Source organism: Castor canadensis, chromosome 1 (genome assembly GCF_047511655.1).
Source record: "Castor canadensis chromosome 1, mCasCan1.hap1v2, whole genome shotgun sequence".
Classification (NCBI taxonomy): domain Eukaryota; kingdom Metazoa; phylum Chordata; class Mammalia; order Rodentia; family Castoridae; genus Castor; species Castor canadensis.
The window spans coordinates 168,897,676-168,910,624 of record NC_133386.1 but is presented as its reverse complement, the minus strand read 5'-3'; the positions used below and the strand labels follow the sequence as shown (position 1 = coordinate 168,910,624).

Sequence of the window (12,949 nt, the reverse complement as noted above, 5' to 3'; positions counted from 1 at the left end):
AACCCAGGGTTTCACACATGCTAGATAAGCACTCTACTGCTGAGCTGCATACCAGCCCAGACTTTATATTTATTTCCCTAAGAACTCCATGAATGGAGGCAGTATTGCATTATTGGTACAGAATTGTGAAACAGGGAGAACTAACTTTGGATCTAGGTTCTACCATTTACTATTTTAAAAATTATGGAACAGTTATTTTGACCTATTTCTCAAGCCTATATGTATATGTATGTTTAGTTCAGTGTACAGCTAAAGTTGGGAACCAGTATAATCAATATGATTCAAAATTAAAAATTTGGTGACGTAGGTAGGGCAGATGGTATTTTATTTTCCTTCACCTCTGACTTTTTCACATGAGGGTACTAACTTTCCCTGAATTGAAGGGATTTATGGAGGTTAACAGTAGGATAAACTCAGTATCAGAACATAGATTTTTTTTTTCACTCTTTTATCAGTGCTCTTTCCTTCATAATACAAAATAGTAAAGGTGGAAGACATCAAACTGTTTTGAACTAGAGAAGCAAAAAAGGCAGTGATAGCTCTGACAGATTAATATTGGTTCTACCACTAAATAGTTGAGTCTCAGACAAAATGCCTCTGTGAATTTGAGTTTCTTCTTCTGGAGAACAGGAATACATACTTTTTTAGGAATAGAGGGATTACATGAGATGATAAATGTGAAGTGTGTAGTAGAGTGACTGATCCATATAGTCATTCATTTAGGGAAGCTGTTAATACTAAAATAAAATCAGCATACCACTTTTGCTAAACTCCTAGCCATAGACTAGAGAACTCTAGAGTGAGGTGAAAAAACAAAACAAAATTTAATAAACTGAACAGTATTCACTATTTCTTAAGTATTATTTCTAGAAAAGAGACTGTAGGTATTTAAGTCACTTAATTCGACAACTTCCTGCCTATTAAACCTTCATTTAAAGATTCATTTTACTTTGAAAATAATAGCATATAATGCTAAAGAAAATAGAGGGTACAACCTACTCCATGACTTATTGCACTAAGAATTGACATTATTAACATTTTATAAATTATTGAGAATCAAGTCTTATATTTTCAGAGTTCTGCTTTAATAAATTATTAGTAGTATAAACAGGTTGTGTTGTTTTCTCATTTAAAACTCTTCACTGTAAAATTCAAACTGTAAATTCTCTTGTCACCAATTACAGAGTTTTATTTACAGATTTATTAGAAGTAGAAAGTCTTAATAAATGAAGTACTAGAAAAACATATACTCATTTACTTTTTGAAAGAGCACTTAGCAAAACAAACCTAGAAAGTAGTATTACTTTATGTCAGTTCCATGCTATTATTATCAACAAGCATTTATTTGCATTTTGGGCTAAAAGGTCCGGATTTAGAACTGCTTTACATTTTCTTGAAAATAAAACCAGTAGGGGGGTGAATTCAAGTATGATATATTTGATACACTCTAAGAACTTTTGTAAACGCCACAATGTAGCCCCAGTAGAACAATTTAAAAAAAAAAAAAGGGGGAAAGAAAAAAGAAAAGCAGTACGAATTGTAACCAGCCCTATCTGACCTTTCAAGTTGCAAATTAGGGTAATAGGTGGTCTAACAATTACAGGAACAAAAACTACAACAACCTTCCCCTCAAACCAACACATAATAAATATTACGAAACCTATGTAGAATTAAAATTGCACATTATTTAGAAAACTGACATTTACTATCAGGACATATGTCCTTAGACATACATTTCTTTTAACATGTGGTAAAAATGCACTCTATTAATCTTTGAAATCAGAATTTGCTACTACATGTGCCTTTAACTTACCAGGGTTCTACTTTAAGAGTTGAAGATACTTTTTCTGGAAGAAAAAATCCATGCCATTTTGAAGCTTCAAGTAGTTCCTGAGGTATTCTTTTTGATGCATCATAATAATGACCAAATCTTGAAGATGACACTGGTCCAATCTGCTAAATCAACCCATATTAGCTGTAAAAATTATTTTTAACTACAATTTCTTTGTCCTACACCCAGTCCAGCAAAACAATGATTTATTTATGTACTTTTATGCTAATAAAGAAGAGCTGATATACTTATTAAATTTCAAAAAAGCATAAAATAACTTATTATTTAAACTAATGTATAGTTAGGAATTAAACTTTTCATCTCTCACATTTCTTCACTGCTGGTGGCTACTAAGTTTATAAGAACTTAAACATCTCTTTTAAAAAATTATACTGTATCGATCTCTAGTGAAAAAATTTAATACATAATTCTTAATTAAATATTTAAGAATCCAAATTTTAATGACAAGTTAAACGAGCAGTTTCTAAGTACTAAATGAAACTTAAGCCAAACTAACTGAAAAAGAAATCAGGTATTTTAATATATTAAAATGAGCACCATTTAAAAACTAATACAATATATATTTATATTCAGTATTTCTAATGAACTTAAAATTAAGCTTTGGAATTACTTCAGAAAGAGACACAGCACATGATAAAGTAGGAGGGGTATGTAAGCTGCATTAGATCAGCCAGAACTTGCATAATCATTAATTCATTGATAACTCCTGTTTTCTGTTCTCTATTAACAATTTGTCCCACAAATTATCTTTCTCTTAGGATGGTAATAACTATTACACTGCATTTGTTTACATAAGTTAGTAAATTTCAAGTAGCATTTACATATATTTACACAATTAACTTTATCTATATGTCTATATATACATACATTTTTTTTCCAAAGTTGAACTATTAACAAATTTTACCTGGCAACAGCTTCTAGGAAAAGCTCTGATAATTTCCATTGTTCTGAATGTTACAAAACCAGCAAATTTGAGAACATTCAACAAAACGAGATAATCTCTTCAGAAATGTAAGAACTATACATATGAGGTTCTTATGTTTAATTTACTGACAATTTTAATTTGGATAAGAAACAGAAATTTGATTAACACTAAATATCTGTATTTAAGACTTCAAAGACATTAAATTAAATGCCTATAATAACAAATTATACAGTAACATGGAATAAAACATGTTTAAGCCTAACAGAAGCATTTTTCTCAGATTCAGCCTGTGGGTTTGACACTTACATTCTAAATGAAATGACTGTTCATCCCTCCATAAGGTATTATTTATTTTTATTAATGAAAAAGATCAGTTGGCTTCAATATAATCTTTTCAATGTAACAATATGTACAGATTATGGTTCTCAAAGCATGATTTATCCATCTACTATGAAATATTGACAAATAAATTATAGGACATTAAAGTATGTCTCTAAAAATAGGGTGTAGAGTTTTTAAATGCAAAGTTATTAGTCTAAAGCAATTTAAACAAGGTCTGTTCTTTGGCCTATAATCTATTCTTTATCCGGATTATAGTTCAGAATGTTTTTACTGCAATCTCTGCTAGAGCTCATCTTTTTATTGTGTAAGTCCAAGCCCCCTTAATGTTTTAGAAAGGCCTTGACTAACTGAACTTTGATCTGATGTCTTCATTGAGAAAAACACCAGGTTGCCCATTTCAGATGCAAATCCTTCTAAGGCCCAATAGAATTTAGTAAAGACAGCAAAAAAGAAAAAAATCAGAAGTTTCCAGGATCCTCTTTGAGAATCCTGGGGCACACTGGTGTCCTTAATCCATGCAGCAGCATGGATTAAGGTAGGTGATAACCTTTCCTGATTCAAAAGAATAAGCAGAGTGCCTACAAACTGGGTGGAGACTAGGATTTGGCTATAATAAAACACCATGCAATAAAAGCTTGGTCTATGTCAGAAGCCTCTGAAAAGGCCTCAATGTACCACATTCCCAGGCCTAGTAGGGAAGCTTGCAAAAGCCTACCTGAATCAAATAAGCATGAATAATCTATTTTAGCAGACTGGCCATGGGGAGAGAGAAAGAAAGAGAGACTTTTCACTTCTTTTAAGTTTGAGTTAATAAATTTATCAGTGGAGTGAAGGTTCTTGAAGTCCTATGCATTCAGAGCAATATGCTAAATTGCCAGGAAGCAAAGTATGCTTTTTAAGTTGCCGTTTCTATTAATGTTTCTAATTACAATATTAATGTGATAGAAATCTCAGATTTTGGATAAATCAAGGCAGAAAATTGATTTCATGCTGTGACAGTTTACATATAGAATATAAATAATTCACTAAAATGTAAAAATAAGGGAGTTTTTCTCATTATAATTGTTATTAATTTATTTAGAAATTAATATTAGATATAACAGCTAAAATACTGACAGGATAGATGCTAAAATTTTATTACTGACTAAAGACTTAAATCTTTCAATAAAAAGAAAATGAAACAATTATATTCTTAGAGAAAAAAACAATTTTGCAAGTATTTTCTATCCAAGACACATAGTATTAACATACTATCATATTTCTGAAACACTGAAAATTTTTTGAGGCCTTGAATTATAAAACACAGACTTAAATATTTCTTCTAAAAATGATACCTAAGTACTATAAATAAAAATAATTATCCACAAAACTGTCACCAGCTTCACAAAAGACAGAAGTATTTTTATATCAAACTATTATCGATAACCAGTCAGTTTACTTAAATTATCTTTTAACTTTGTCATCTGTGAAAGCTTGTAGAATGGAAGTAAAAATTTACTATGCTAAAAGAAAAGGACCTCTGATGGGAGTCAAAAAGAAAACAAAGCAACAAGATGATACAACACCCTACCTCCAGTATGTTAGAAAGCAAACTTTCATTAAAAAGCTGCCCTACAAATAGTCTGAATAAGACATTATTTTACCATTGCTATCATTTCTTGTTTCTCAGTATGGAATAACAGTAAGCAAGAAACCAAACAGTTATTATGTCACTTTGAGTCTCAGTTCAATCTCCAGAACTAGAGCTAATAATTATACTGGCAATGAATATTTTGTAAATTGTAACACACTATGGAAATGTTATTATTATTATTATTATTGTGCCATGTTTCACTAGAGACTCAGAAAATCAGTCACTGTCATTTGTAATTATGTTGGTTTATGGAAAAAACACTTGTTGGTCATCTACATGTGCACACATCTATCACAGGATTATTGTGGCTAAACCACTACGACAGAAAGCCAGTGTAATGAAAATTTAACATAATGAGGACCTAATACACTGCCATGAATTGCTGGAACCATTGTAGGCCATGGTAGTAGCTCTTTATAATATTGAAGAAATTAAATCTCTGAATATACTTCAGGCTTGAAATTTGTAGGGTGAGAAGCGAATAGGGGTTTATGATTAGGAAGAAAAGGGCATGTTCACCATGGAGACAGAATCAAAATTATTAGTGAGGGAACACAACTTTTTAAACATACATTTGTTGAACTGAAGAAAGCACTGATTTATCCCTTACTAACTTACTATTATTGATTTCAGTATGCATTTTCTTATTTTTTGCATTCCCTAAGTGGGTCTAGGACTACACTCTTAAGGCCTACAGGCAACTTTATATTAAAGGGCATCTCTGTTAATCTGCCTATCTGCTTTTGGGTTACTTGTTAATCTTAAACCATAACAATTTAACTATATTTTCTTCCCAAGCAAAATATACAAAATTCAGGTGTTTTGTTTCCTTTTTTTTTTAATAGATGGGAATGAAAAATTAAGGCCTAGATTTATAAAGTATATGATGATGATGAGTGATGTCCAAAGTCCATCAGTCTGGGTAACTCATCATATGTAAAACTACATTCACACATGCTGGTGAAGGAAATGCTAAAAAGCCAAAAGATAATCCTGTTTTATAAAACTGATAGCACTTAATTGTAAATACAAGTAAACTTAAGTTGACCGTAAAGTGACAATAAGCTATTATTTTATTTGTAGCAATAATGAATGCAATTTAACTCAGCTTAACAATTTACATGCTATAGAATTCATTCATTCATCCTTCTAACAAATAACCATGGGATACCCACTACATGGTAGTAAAGCAAAGCAGTGAGAGTTCTTTCTCTCATTGAGCAGGAGGTATAGTTGATAAGTAACAAAGTAGGTATTTTTTTGTTAGCTTTAATGATGGTAAGTGCCATTAAGAAAAAATAAGGGAGAGGAGAGGAGAAGATAGGAGAGGAAGGGAGGGGAAGAGAGGAGAAGGGAGAGCAGGAGGGAGGGAGAGACAGACAGAGCAAGAGAGGTTTCATTTTCCATAGAGTGAGAAAGGAAGTCACTTCTGATAAAGTATATTTTAGCAAACACACAGAATATGGGAGAATAAGTAATCTGAAGAACTTTGTAAGAAGAACATAATTTTCAAAACACTCAAGCTTTAAATTTTGAAAACAGCACTGGATTTATTTTGTTAAGATTGAATCTTTAGGAATTTTACCTCTACAGATAATCAAACCAATGGCAGGCACACTAAACTCTAAAAGAAAGAATGGAATTAGTAATCCTCATATATATATATGAAAGAATTATTATTGAAAATAATAATTTATAAATAAATAATGAAATTATAACAGCATAAAGAATTTTCTCCCAAACTATAAACAGATTTCATAACAAGCACTATAACAGGTTTAAAAGTTTCAGTTGCTTGCCTTTTTGCTAGCAATTTCATTTGAAAAATGTCAATTACAAATGAAAAGACCAACACCTAGTTGAGATAAGAAAAAAGTAAAAGAAATGGAACAAATGACGTATATAATCTAAAACTGAATGGCATAATGTAATTATAAAAAATCTAAATTTCACTTAAGAGTTTAGGCTTATTATTGAGTCTTTCCAAACATATCAGTAAGAAAATTCAGATTATAGTCACTTCATAAAGGAGTCATTGTTAAACTCAATTACTTAAATACATCTTAAAATACAAGAAGTTCTGTACCATCTGGATTCTTAAGTGCTAGTTCTATATCTCCTGTCAGTTTTGCTCTCACTTAACTCATATTTTCTCCTAAGCAGACTAAGTACATTTATCCCTGACTCTTTGTACCTAGTTTTCAATCACATTCAAGCAACGCTATTCCTGTAACAACTTTCCTTTATTTAAATACTTTATTTAAAAAAGAACTTTCCTTTATTTAAAAAAATACATTGTTTTCTACATTTCAAGTACACTGTAATGTACTTAATTAGTTGCTTATGGATGAACATTTAGGTTACTCAATCTTTTGCTACTAAAAATAGGCTGCGTGAGTAGCTCACACATATTTCATTTTATATCCTGGTAAATACATTCATGATCTAAATTTCCAAAAGGGTAAAAAGGTATGTTCTTGCAATTTTGAAGTACGTTACCAAATGACTCCACAAAAGCTGTACTTATTTACATTTCCACCAGCAAAGTATGAGAGTTTCAGTTTCCCCTAGTCTTGCTAATATGATGTCTTGCCAAACATTTGATATCACTGTTAGTAATATAAGAAAAAAATGGCAGGTCAGTGTAGATTTGTGTTTATGTTATTATAACTAAAACTAGGCCTTCTGTTTTGGTATGTTTAGGAATCACTTAAATTTCCTTTTCAGCTTTGCCTACTTTAAAAAATTGGATTATATGGACATTTCCTTATTCTACGAATTCTTGATATACATGAAAATTAGCTCTTTTGTTATCATATGAGTTACAAATAAACTTTTTCCAATTTGTAGTTTGTGCATAGTTATCTACATCACAGTTTAAAAATCCTATTATTCAAGAAATTCCACATTGAAATCAGGACAGTATGTGCTTAGTATGCGCGTATTACATGTTTTATATTTGGTACATAGCTGATGCTTAATTAGTAGTTGTCAACAGACTGAATAAATGCATTTATCATTCATGAAATACTTATTCATTGAGCATTAGTATAGGACATGGACATACAAGAGAAAATAAAATAAGCTCTATGTCCTCACAAAAGAACACTCAGTCTGATGGAAGAGTTATAGTAACAATTACAAAACAATATGAAAATATTTTAAATATATATTTATAGAAAATAAGAATGCAGATAATTATGTATGTCTAAGGTAGTAGTATTTACACATGGAAGGTGATAAACCAGTGAATATGAAACTGAAAAGCATTGCCAGCAAATGCAAGTAATTCAAAGTGTTCTAAAAAGGGAATAAAGCAAACAATCCGGTGAGGGAGTTCATTTCAGAGCACACTTCATGAGCTTTAGCAGGAAGACTTACTAACATCTGTTTTGACTCATAATTTCCCTTTTGTTTCCTATTGCTTAGTGTACTCCGGATAGGTGAGGTTACAAGACAGCTGAGTTTGAAAATGTGATGGTTGAAAATGTATAGAAACAAAAATAATAATTATAAAGCACCATCACTTATAAAAATTATAAAATAAAATGTAAAAACAAAGTTAAAAAAATAAAAACCAAATTTGCCATTTTGTTTGCAACAAATATTATTTTGATATTTTGATCAAATTCTCTAAAAATTAACTATCTAGTAATTTTAACTAACAAATGTGCCTTGTATTACATTTAAAGAACAACTAAGGTACCACAACAGAGTCTATAAAATGAAAACACATACTTTTGCAAATGTTAGAAATAAGTTTGTATGCTGACTTGCCTCCATCTTGGGTAGTAACTGGTAACGCCAAGCTATTTTCATCTCAGTATTAGTTTCCGGTGTTTTATGATTACATGTATCTTCATCAAATTCTTTTTTACAATGATAATCAAATAATGGTGCAGGGAGTTCCTAAAAAAAAAAAAACCAGAATGACACATTATTCAGCATGTATGTTAATTATGACAATTTCTTAAATTGATGCCTTAAAATTAAACAGAAAGTTACAATAATAATAGACACTTCTAAAACGGAGGAAAAGAGTATATTAAATATGAACTTTAATGTTTCAGCAACCAACTAGAATTTAAAAATATTTGAATTTTTATACTCACAAGATCAGTTGCTATTCCAGCAAGCGGCTAAGATCATTTAAAAAAATTTATATATTGAAAGCAAAGTCTGGAATTAGCACTTACATATTACATGTAATTATTGTTATGTTTGCCACAAGGTAAAAATAAAGCATGTGTGCAGTCTGTTTACTGGTTTGTAATTCTAGAATTCAAAAAACTCATTCACCGAAATAATGCGTGAAGTAACAACTAAGAATAAAGATGTTTACCCATATAAATGTTACTTTTGCACCTGCAAGTAATGAAAATAGAATTAGAAACCCTTCACTAAATGAAGAGATGCTGAATTCCAATTTATTATTTTTGAAGGTGTCCTACTGACTACAAAAAAAAAACAAACCATTTTTTTGTATAGAGTATTACTTTAGGAATAATTTTTTAAGAAAGCGTTAAGTTTCTTGAAGAAGGAAAGCATATGCCGCAATGTTTATTTTTTATTAACCAGAATTACAAAGATAATAGGGGAATTTTGGATTCGTAAACTCAACTTTATAATGCTATAAGTAAATCTAAGTGCCAATTTTTACTTTTGAAGATCACTTATTTTTGGAGACAGGGTCTTGTTCAGTTGGGATCAGTCTGGCATCGATCTCCTAATCATCCTGCCTCAGCCATCTGAGTGCTGGGATTACAAGTGTGTATCACGATGTCCAACTAAGATCAAACTTATTTATTCTGAGAATCATATGTTAACTAATCAGCAAGTAATCATACATTTTAGTCACCTGCTCAAATACCTTAAAGTGAATTCACATTATAATTCATGCCAGTATTAGAAACTAGTTATATTATTTAAGATCTGAATCCATTATTCCTAGCAAAGCAATATACATCTTACATTGCAAAGTAACTTCTTTGTCCAATGGAAATAAATATTTATGTAGAAGTACAGCACAGTATAACATTATGGTTATGGATTTGAATTCTGTAGCCAGAATGTGCTTACATCTTGACTTTGCAATAGTGGCTGTGTATGGGTTACTCTGACAACCTATTAGACTTTTGTATGTCTCATTCATCAACTGAAAAATGAGATAACAGTATTCACTTCAATAAGTGGTTATAAGGAATAAACATTTAAAAATATAAAATGTAAAGAATGGTGCTTGCTATATATTAAGTGTGCAATAAATGTTAGATTTCCAGAAGTCAGTCAGATAATTGTCTTAACCATTACTCAGAATGACACATTTTATATAATTAGTGTTAGGCAATATTTAGTATAAAATATATCAATTAACATCTTTTTAAACCCTAGGGACAATAAATAATAGTTACTGCAAAGGTTGCCCATATTGAAAGTTAATTTTTCAACAGAGATTATAATTATACAATTTTTAAAGCTACGATTTAAAGCTTTTTTATCAAATCTTTTATTGTTTGAAATGCCAGTTTTGAAGAATCACTCTTACACTAATATGTATATATTAAATAGTCCTAATATAAATTACGTATTAACATAGCTAACATAACAAGATGATTATGAAAAATAAATAAGCTTATCTTCATTAGTCTTATTAAATATCTATCTACACTTATAGTACATATTTCAATATTTTGAAGGTTTCTGTGTGACATAAGAATTATCATGATCTAAATTTTAGTATTGAAAAAATATTCATTACTTTGACCAATGAACACACGAAGAAATGCTCAACATTCTTGGCCATAAAGGAAACACAAATCAAAATGACACTGAAATTTCATCTGACCCCCACCAGAATGTCAATCATCAATAACACAAAGAACAACAAATGCTGACAAGGATGTGGGGGGAAAAAGAGCACTTCTACACTGTTGTTGGGAAGGTAAATTAGTGCAACCGCTGTGGAAAGCAATATGGAGGTTCCTCAAAAAACTAAAAATAGAGCTACCATACGATCCAGTGATATCACTCCTAGGCATATATCCAGGAAATGACAGAGCCACTTGTACATCCATGTTTACTGCAGCACTATTTACAACAGCCAAGCTTTGGAAGCAGCCTAGATGCCTCACACCTGAAATGGATTAAGAAAATGTGGTATATATACATACACAATAAAGTTCTATTCAGTCTTTAAGAAGAATGAAACTATGTTGTTTTCATGGAGAACTTCACGTTAAGCAAAGTAAGCCACGGTCAAAAGCCAGATCTATAAGTTAAGTGTATATATAGACACATATATGATTATATATTAAATATTTTAAAAACACATATATACATGTAAATGTTCATTAAATATACTATCATGTATTAAATATTAACATATATTAAATATAAAATATATGATCATATATATATAATGGCAGAGAGAACAAAATTGTATTAGTGAGTCAGGCTAAGGAGGCAACAGGAGGTAGAGAGAGAGAAAGAATATGTTACAGAATGAAAAATAGTGAAGCAACCCATTTATATATATACATAATGCACTATAAAGTAAGCTACTGAATTATTAGGGGAGCCTAATGATAGAGAATGAGTAAATAATGGAGGAGATGGGGTTTATTTGATAAAATTACAATATACACAGAGCTGAAATACCAAAGCGAAACCCCCTTGAACTATCAATATACAACTAATTTTAAAAAATGAAGGGCAGGAGAGAAAAGTCTTTTTTGGGAGTGGGTATGAGGGGGAGGGGGTGGGCACAAGGAAAGGGGGAATGAGGGTGAATATGGGTAGATGTGTTTTTATATCCACATACGAAAATAGAAGAATGAAACCTGTTGATTAAGAAGGGGAGGGGAGGGGAGAAAGTGAGAATGATGGAGGGCATAAATCTGCCTAATATATATTATAAGCACATAAGTAAATATCACGATGTAGTACCCTGTATGGTTAAATGCTTAAAAAGAATCATAAATTAAAAGGGAAAAAAAGAAAAAACACTCATTTCTTAAAGTTCGAGATGAAATATTCAAAAGACGTATAGAATTATAGTTCGAAGATTATGTTTTCTTGTATGTGTATACATTTACTTATTTACGTCTTTTTGATATACAGTTATACTATGTAGCCCAGGCTAGGCTCCAATTCTTGATTCTTGTGAGTACTGAGATTACAGGCATGTACTTCCACCTTTGGCTTATATATTTTTGAACTGAAATGAAATTCTCTTAACATTTTAAAGTGTCAAATGCAGTGGTTTTCTGCATACTCAGAGTTATGCAACTTTACCTCTGTGTTAGACAGTTTTTAGTCACTGTGAAATAACTGTGAGAAACAATATAAGAAGGGGGGTTTACTTTGGCTCATGGTTTCAGAGGTTGCAGTCCACACCTGGCTCAATCCATTAATTCTGGGCCTACAGGGAGGTAAAAAATCATGGTAGAAGGGACTGGAGGAACAAAGCTGTTCATCTGATGACACCTAGGATGTACAGGTCTGAAATAGCAAGGGACCAGGGCCAAGATACAGCGTCACAGGGACACCCCTAGTTACTCACTCTCTTCAACCAGGCCCCACCTTCCAAAATTCCACCACCTCCAAATAACTATTCAAATTTTGAACACATTAACAGATTAAACTATTGATTAGGGCAGAGTCCTCATGATCTAATCATCTTGGAAAAGCCCTTATAGACACACCCAGAGGTGTGCTTCACCAATCTCCTAAGTGTCCCTCAATCCAATCAAGCTAACAATCATAATTAACCATCACAGCCACTTTGTAATTTCACAGCATTTTCCCAAATATAAAAAGAAACCCCATATACATTAAACCATCACTTCCCATTCCCTGCTCCCATACTCCTCAGAACTACTAATTTGCTTTCTGTCTCTATGGATTAGTCGATTCTGGAGAATTTCAAATAAATGGAAAGATACAATAAATGATTTTTTTTGCATCTACTTCCTTTTACTTAACATTATGTGTTCAATGTTTATGTTTTAGCATGTATAAGTAATCCATTCTGCTTTATTGCTAAATAATATTTCACTGAATGGGTATAACTTTGTTTATCTTCTTAACACTTGATAGGCATATGAATCATTTCCACTTTTTGGAATGTATGAACAATAATACAATGAACATTCCTGCACAATTTTTTTGTGTGAACATGTTTTGAATTCACTGGGTC

The 12,949-nt window shown here is 31.2% G+C and overlaps 1 protein-coding gene across 9 annotated transcripts in view; it reads right to left on the bottom strand.

Annotated features, from left to right (window-relative positions):
- The window catches only part of Elp4 (elongator acetyltransferase complex subunit 4), a 234,602-nt gene that overhangs the window by 150,744 nt on the left and 70,909 nt on the right, over positions 1 to 12,949 (bottom strand). For 6 of the 9 annotated variants that reach the window (XM_074043579.1, XM_074043616.1, XM_074043605.1 and 3 more), the window contains exons 4-5: positions 8,491 to 8,661; positions 1,814 to 1,956 (exon numbers count right to left, since the gene is read on the bottom strand). In XM_074043579.1, the coding sequence (XP_073899680.1) occupies positions 1,814 to 1,956; positions 8,491 to 8,661 (314 nt within the window). The remainder of the gene's footprint in view (positions 1 to 1,813; positions 1,957 to 8,490; positions 8,662 to 12,949) is intronic. The other 3 variants (XM_074043598.1, XM_020163606.2, XM_074043588.1) reach the window with 2 other exon arrangements.